Source organism: Trichomonas vaginalis, chromosome III (genome assembly GCF_026262505.1).
Source record: "Trichomonas vaginalis G3 chromosome III, whole genome shotgun sequence".
Classification (NCBI taxonomy): Eukaryota; Parabasalia; order Trichomonadida; family Trichomonadidae; genus Trichomonas; species Trichomonas vaginalis.
The window spans coordinates 19743053-19751338 of NC_067205.1; the positions used below are offsets into that span (position 1 = coordinate 19743053).

The 8286-nt window shown below is 28.8% G+C and overlaps 3 protein-coding genes and 1 pseudogene across 4 annotated transcripts, besides 1 other annotated feature; all 4 read left to right on the forward strand.

The window, feature by feature from the left end:
• Window positions 1-1171: 1171 nt before the first annotated feature.
• Window positions 1172-8285: a mobile genetic element.
• TVAGG3_0732190 (uncharacterized protein) lies at window positions 2093-2667 on the forward strand (the record flags this gene model as incomplete). The annotated part of the gene is made up of 1 exon (XM_051244571.1): window positions 2093-2667. A coding segment is annotated over one exon (575 nt), but the record flags the coding sequence as incomplete, so codon positions are not given.
• TVAGG3_0732200 (DNA/RNA polymerases family) lies at window positions 4673-5557 on the forward strand (the record flags this gene model as incomplete). The annotated part of the gene is made up of 1 exon (XM_051244572.1): window positions 4673-5557. The coding sequence occupies one exon, from the start codon at window positions 4673-4675 to the stop codon at window positions 5555-5557; it is 885 nt and encodes a 294-aa protein (XP_051091159.1).
• On the forward strand, window positions 5705-6650 carry TVAGG3_0732210 (annotated as a pseudogene). The gene has a single exon. A coding segment is annotated over exon 1 (946 nt).
• TVAGG3_0732220 (uncharacterized protein) lies at window positions 7238-7558 on the forward strand (the record flags this gene model as incomplete). The annotated part of the gene is made up of 1 exon (XM_051244573.1): window positions 7238-7558. The coding sequence occupies one exon, from the start codon at window positions 7238-7240 to the stop codon at window positions 7556-7558; it is 321 nt and encodes a 106-aa protein (XP_051091160.1).
• Window position 8286: the final 1 nt, after the last annotated feature.

Genomic DNA, 8286 nt, shown 5'->3' on the forward strand with positions numbered 1-8286 from the left:
CAAAACCATCTTGCTGGTAATTCATATAATTTACTGAACTATTTCCTCCATTACAAATTGATCCTTGGAGGAGTGTACTGTTAATTTCGCCATATAAATAAGTAAATTGGCCATCTGTAGGAGTTTGACTTTCAAATGAACAGAATTTATCAATAATAATGTTATTTTTACTATAACTTTGAATATAAACTGTACCTGGACCTTTTGAAAAAACGTTTTCGCAAAGTAAAATCGAGTAGCCAACTGTATTTGTGAAATTAACTGCTCTATCTTGAAGATTGATAAACTTGCAGATGTATGCAAAGCATTTGCTAGATGCTGCTGTGACTTTTTCAACTTCACCGGTAAAAACTTCGGAAGGAGGACTAATTCCTTCATAATAAAGGTTCCAAACACTATCTTGATTAGCATCGCTATGGGAATACTTCTCGAATGCAATTAATTTGACTTAGACAATGAGTTTTTTGACTCATTGCAAAAGTAATAAAAAGGATGGGGGTAAAACTTTCAGTGAAATTCAATGATACATTCATCAAATATTTAATATTTATGTTTTAATTTTGTTAATTCACAAGTTTAGTTGTTCAGAATTATTCATTTTTTATAATGTCTGGGAAATCTATTGTACGTGTAGTAGTAGGGTATGAAGGGTTTAGTGACTTTTTTTGTTACATCTATATATAGACGATGCATTAAAATATATTTATTTATAAATCATTAAAAAAAATTAACATTAATTTTAAAATAATTTATTTTTTTATCTTTTATAAATGACCCAACAAGGAAAACCAGATAAAATAGATTATCGAATTTTAGAGGATGGTGTTCATATAAAAATAAGAAGTCTGTTTGACCTTAAGAATGATTTATATATAAAAATAAACTTCTTACGAAAAATTAAAACTTAGTTATGTTTATTATTTTATTTTTTTATTTTGTATGAAATGAGCGTCAAAACTAACAACGTTAAAAAATTAGGATTCACAAACGGGGAACTAAAGGATATATTAGAGGAGGTGGTTATGAAGTTAATAAATATTATTTAAGAAATTGTCAAAAATTGGAGTTATTAAATGATTTAGATTATGATGGAAAAATGAATAAAGATGATGTTATAAATTTCTTATATCATACATCTGAAGAAGAAAAACCTAAAGAACCTGATGTTTTCCCTGAATATTATGAAGAACGGATTAAAGATGATGAATACAATGAAATTGAAAGACTGAAAAAATAAGAGATGAAATAGATGAAAAAATTAAGGAATTAAGAGAAGTTGAAAAATATAATGAAAATGAAGTAGAGGGTTTAATGAATATCCCAGCTTCAGAATCAGAAGTTCAGAAATCTCATGAAGAAAGATATAAAAATTATGTCTCAGAATCAACACAAAATTTATTAGATGGTGAAATAGACGAAACACTTTCAGAAGAAGGTACTAAATTTATTCGTAAACATAAGTTACAATTTATTGATAATGAAGAATACCCCTGTATCCTACTTTCACCACCTTTAGATTCCAAAAATTCAAAAAAGCTCTTAAAAACGTGACATATGCAACTAATACGATTAAGAAAGAAGATCATGATATTTACACAAATTATTATTTAAATAAATGCACAGGTGTTGATAAAGTTTTTGATTTATTAGATAAAATATCAAAAGAAACCATTGGAACCTATAAAATTTTGTGTGATTGCGGTTTCATTATTGAAGATACTAATAATGTTTCATATGAAAGAACAGCACCGAAGGAAGACGAAGTTGAAAGGTCTATACCATTCGTTATTAAGAAATAAAAGATATGAAAACTATAAGCATTATATTTATTCATTTATTTCAGAAAAAATGGAAGCAACCCATAAAACATCTTCTCATCATTTTATAGCTATTCATACATTCCTTTTCAAAGTTGTGAAATTAAATAAGACAGGAATTAGATTTAATGTATCAGGGTACGCATTCTTGAGTAAATTAAAATGTATTCGTCACGTCGCAGATGATAAAAATTTATGTGTTCTTAATTCATTTTATGGGCTTTAAAAAATAAACTTTATTTTTATTTATTTTTTAATTTTTTATTCTTACATAAATGAACAAAAACGGAACAGCTAAAATGAATGATAATCAAATTAGAGCAGAAGGTAGAAGGTTATTTAAACGCTTCTATAACATTCCTGATGGTGTTAATCCTAAAACTCGTAGAAGCTATTTAAATGAAGCAATAGATGCATATGAAGGGTTTGACATTTCATCAGAAAGTGAGAGATTAGCGAGAATGTTAAATGTTAATATTGATTTCTATTATTGTGATCCTCAACCAGAAGACGTGGACATAAATAAGGTAGACTTTCCATTAGTGGAATCAATAATGATAGATCCAGAATTTGAAACAGTAAATATTTTATTAACACAGAGTCCATGTGGAAAACTTCACGCTGACAGAATAACAGACGTTGAAGCACTCACCGGCTATAAAGTTTGTCCATATTGTAAAGAAGAAGTTTATTCTATCCGTGATGATCCAGAAAGGAAAAACCAAAGAAGATTTTTAAAGCATTGTGAGAAATGTAAAGAAAATAATGGGAGATTAATTCAAGACGTTCAGTTGCAAAAGACACAGCAACCATATGCACCACATATTACGAAACAGAAGATATATCAGTGGTTATTAGCTCATAATTTGCAGGAATATTATAAACCGACAAGATATTATATTACTTTTGACTTCGAAACATTAGAGACTAAAGAAGAATTACAACTTTCTGAGTGTGCAACTTTGAACGCTTACTTAAAACCATTCATGGTATCATCAACGGTTAAATTAAACGATAAAACATATACGAGGAATTTTTGCTTAACTTCAAGTGATTCTTTTATTTCTGATTGGATTGAGTTTTTATTTTCAACCTGTTCATTAGTTGCTAAATCAAATATTGAACAATATGAAGAATTATTGAAGCCGCAAACGGTGGGGACTTTATCTCATACATTAAATGAAAAACAGAAGGAAGCATTTAAAGAACTTCTAGATGAGGAATTCAATAAAGTGAATATCATAGGTTTTAATTTGGGAAAGTTTGATTTAAATTTAATTCTGCGTGATTTAAACACTGCAAAATGGAAAATAAAATCAATGCTGGGTTCATCTTCACAATTTAAGCAAATCATTGTAAAGAAAACAAACGTTCCATATGAATTGAGATTTATTGACATCAGAAATTATATAGCGGGTGGGACATTAGACCAATTCACTCAAGATTTCGGAAACAATAAATCACGTGTTAAATCCTTTTTCCCTTATCAATTCATCACATGGGAATTACGAAGAAGAATTATATAAAGAGGAACCATTCACGAAAGATTCATTTTATTCAGCATTAACTCAAGAAACTATATCAGATAGTGATTATCAAATATATCTCAATGATGCTAAAAATTTTAAGAATAGATTAGAATATTTTATTCATTATTGCAATAAAGATGTTGAAATTATGATTGACCCAATCGATAAAATTATTGAAGAAACATTTGTTTATAAAATTGATATGCTTCATAATCTTTCTTTATCATCGAATGCTTCAATGATTCGTTACGCTTTAGCATATAAAGACTTTAATCCTAATGAAAAATATCCTGAGGAAGAGATAGAATCAAGTTTTGAATTAACGAAAAAGTATTGGAAATATAAAATTGAATCATATAAGAAACAAGATGAAAAAGCAGAAAGGGATACTAAAAATAATGTTTCAATGGATGATTTTCAATACTATCACGATTTAATCCTTTCATCTAAATGCAAAATGTGTGGTAAAGCGTTTACATATGCAAATAAACCAACATTGATAGAATCGATAATGAAAAACCACATACTAAAGAAAATTGTCAGTTAATGTGTTGTTATTGCAATGTCGTAAAATCAAATAAAGATGAAGATGTTCAACGTTTAAGAATCAATTTAAGAAATTATGCATTAAAAAATAATTTACCAATGACTTTAGATTCAGTTGAAGCTTATCACATTCTCCGTAATGGAATTACTGGTGGTCTATCAAATGTTCAACATAGAGTAAATCTTAAAGGAATCACGCACATTAATAAACTTTCATATAATCCAGAAACTAAAACTGTATCAAATGAGGACACCACCAACATTATGACTCATTTCGTTGGTGTTGATTTTAATTCATTATATCCTTCATCATTTTCATCTAATCCTCATGATTTCATTCAATATACTGACCATAAAATGTATATGCCGGGAAGATTGAATGGTGTTATCATTTGTGATACAGCAACAAAGAAAGCAAAAGCACTGGGAATAATTAAGAAGAAAAATACTTTATTCGTGGCTGAAGTAAAGGGTCACATTGATGAAAAATACATTAATGATTACATAAACTTTTTACCGATAATAAGAAACTTAGATATTATCACAGATGAAAAAACAATTGGCAGTTTTATGTATAATTACATGAAATCAAACAATCTACCAGTTGACCAGAAACAGAGGAAATTAACTCAGTTAGCATCAACACACAACCAATATCAACCATTTTCTTCTTATTATCTTTGGTATCTAATAGACAGATTTCATTTTATCATCGATGATATTCAATCAATTTTAACATTTACTAAAAACACTTGTTTTAATGAATTTGCGAACGAATTTATGAACGAAAGACAAAAGGCTGAATTAGAAGGAAATAAAGGAAAAAGTTTATTTTGCAAGATTTCACTTAATGGATCATATGGTTACGATGCAATGAATACACAAAATTACGCAAAGACTAAAATAATGAATGCACAGAAGGCACGCGTTGCATGTATGTCAAATAAGTTTAAAAACATAAGAGAAATAGGTGAAGATACATATCAAGTGATGCTTAAAGATAGATTTTATAGATGTGATACATGTTTACAAGAGGCATTCTTCACTTTAGATAATGCTAAATACTGGTATTTGGTTTTCATTTATGATTTTATGTATAAATGCATGAATGTTAATCGTTTTCATTTCATTGAAGGTGATACTGATTCATCTTATTGGGCAATCGCTGGCGACCCAAATCTTCCTAACACTCAAGCATTTCAAGCAATTGTTACCGATAAACAATTTTATGATAAAAACATTTTCAAATTCGCACCATTTGATTTCTTCTGTTTTGATGAGAAATTTAAACCTAAATTAAAGAATAAAGCTGAAGAAAAAGCACATGAGAAGAAGTTATTGGGTTTAGCAATTGAGAAACAAGGTGATAACATGGTTGCTTTATGCCCTAAGTGTTATACATCATTCAACGGTTCAATTGATGGAAGTGATTTTAAAAAGATTGCACAAAAAATGAAAGGTGTTAGTTTACGACAAAATAAACAATTAACACCTAAAAATTATTTGGATATAATAAATGATAAAGTGATATTTGATGGTCAGAATATTAATTTACAACTTAAAAACGGGTCAATGACTCGCTTAACAATCGGTAAGACTGCATTAACAGGAGCACACACTAAGGCTGTATGTTGTGAAAATGGATGTTGTATGCCATTTATTTAATACAATTTAAAATTTTATTTTTAATAAAATGCCACAGAAGAGACAAAAGGAACCGTTAATGATGCGATTCAATATGTAAATAATGGTTTTGATACTATGATTCAAAGAGGTGGGCACCCTTAAAACATTTATTTTATTTTTATATAAATGGATAACACAGATTTAAAAAATTTAATTTATGATTTAGTACTTAATCAAAATTTTCTTAATTATTATGAATTAAAATCATATCTCCAAAAACATAATAAAGGGTGATGATATGGATTATTATTATCCATATTATAAAAATGAAATTTTGAAATATCATGATAAAATAATTTCTAAAATTAAAGACAAAATTAAAAATAATGAATATACAAAGGGAAAAACTAAATCACAACTTAAACAGTTGAAAGATTTCAAAAATAAAGTATTAACAGAAGAAGATATTGATGAATTATATAAATTATATAATCCTGAGCCGCAAAAGCCAAAGGAACAAAAACAAAAGGTGCAAAACACCCAGGTCCTTCAGACCATAAATGATGCACAAGCTTTAATTTATGATTCATTAGTTAAACATATTCAGCCCGACTTTTAAATGAAGATCAACTTTTGGAATTCATCCTTCAACATAAACTCGAAGCGGGAAAGTATATCAAACCTTTATATACAGCATATTTAAAACAAATGAATAGAATACATCCAGAATTAATGAAGGAATGAAACAAAACTTCATCATCCAAAATCAAAGCAGATAAAATTAAACCACTTGCAACACCAAAACCTCCAACGAGTACCTCCTCCTCCTTCAGTTAATCCTTCATCATTCACTTTATTATATCCATTTCAAACATTAAAGAAGCAAAAAGATTTTAAAAAGGATTTCAAGATATTAAATAAACCAATTGACCCGAAAATTCAACCGTTAAAGGAAAAATTTAGTCGCCCTTCATTTGCACCATATCCATATTCATACGAAATCGATCATTTAGAATATTCAAAAGGAAACGTTACTTATTTATTTGCCATTAACATTAACACTAGATATTTATATTGCATTCCAGTGAAAGGGAAAACAGAACAGGAAACAAGAAGAGCTATTCAATACTTACTAGATCATGAAAGAGTAGATAATATCAGGGGTGATGGTGATAAAGGATTTCAGGCAGCTATGGCTCATTATTTCCCACAAATTAATTTTTTCTTTTCATCCTCTCCATATACGTTTCATAATAAAATAGTTGATGCGGTAATGAGAACTCTTAGAGATGCGTTAGGGGTTAACGGTCGGATGGGATGGAAATCATGACTCCATCATACAGCAGTTAGTATATTATTACAATAATACATGGCATAGAACTATAAACATGAAACCAGTGGAAATGAAAATGATATTTCAAAAGAATGGGAATATATTAGAAAGCAAATGGAAAGGTTAAATGATGTTAAAACGTGAACAAATTAATTCGGGGCTCATGAATTTTAAACAAGGGGATAAAGTTTTGATTCATCTCGATTATGGAAAAACTGATAAATCAATGACAAAAAGAAGACGAAGATTTGACACAATAGCTGAATTTATTAGATATATTAACGGCAATGCATTAGTTGAGGTTAACAATAAATTAATAGAAATTCCGATTTATTTTATTACTCCATTATATTTAAATAATATTTAATTTTTTTAATTCGTAAGAAATGAGTGACAACGAAGCATCTAAGAGTCCTGATTCAATTAAGATTCAGAGTCCAGACGATGAATATAAAAAGAAACTAAACAGAATTAAATCAAAAATATGCTATTACAAAAAGAAGCTGCAATGCGGCGGGGCTGATGCCCATAAAACTAAAGTAATTGAAAACGATAAAGAGAGGAAAGAAATAATCGAAAAATTAGAAACTTACCGTTCAATCCTTAAACTGAGTGAAGCAAAAATAAAAGAATTTAATAGAATAAATAAATTGATTGGAAGAGATGAATTTAATAAAGATGAATTTTTAAACTCAATCCAAATTTAATTTTTATTCCTCTTCGACAACGTCTCTTCGAGACGCCGAACCCTTCTGGGTTCTTCTTTCCATCATTACTGCATAACCGCATCTTCTCGGTTTTCGTGGTTTGTTGTTTTTAATTAGTTCTTGCATCATTTTTCATTTCCTCCCTTGTTATGATTCGTGGTAAATTTTGAGCTTGTGGGGTATCCATTTATATAAAAATAAAATTTTGTTATCAGTTATTTTATCGTTAATGGTTTTTAGGTTATTCAATAATTAATTATTTTTGAAGAACTGAAGGTGTCACTACGTCACCATGTCACCAGGTTAATTAACTTCTCTTAAAATTACTGACAACATGACATTTAGACATCACAGCAGGATTAATGCAAAAATAAATTCAAATCGTACTTTATAAAGCTTCATTTACAGGTATTTCATTGTCAGTAAATGAATCCTCATTATCGTTTGGTTCAACCTGTTTATATAATCCTTTCATTTCTTCTTTCAAAACATAACACCATGTTTGTTTACCATCTATTCTTCTCTGTTTCCTATCACATTTATCCTTAATGCTCATTTGAAAGTTTTTGTCTTTCATGTCTGATGGTTTGCAGCATAGAGCATTTTTACACGTCATACCTGCACACAATTCATCATAATGTATATTTATCCATACATCTAAAGGATTTGTTGATAATTCTATTAAATCTTGTTTGGCTTCAGTCATCGGTATGATTCGTACATTAAAT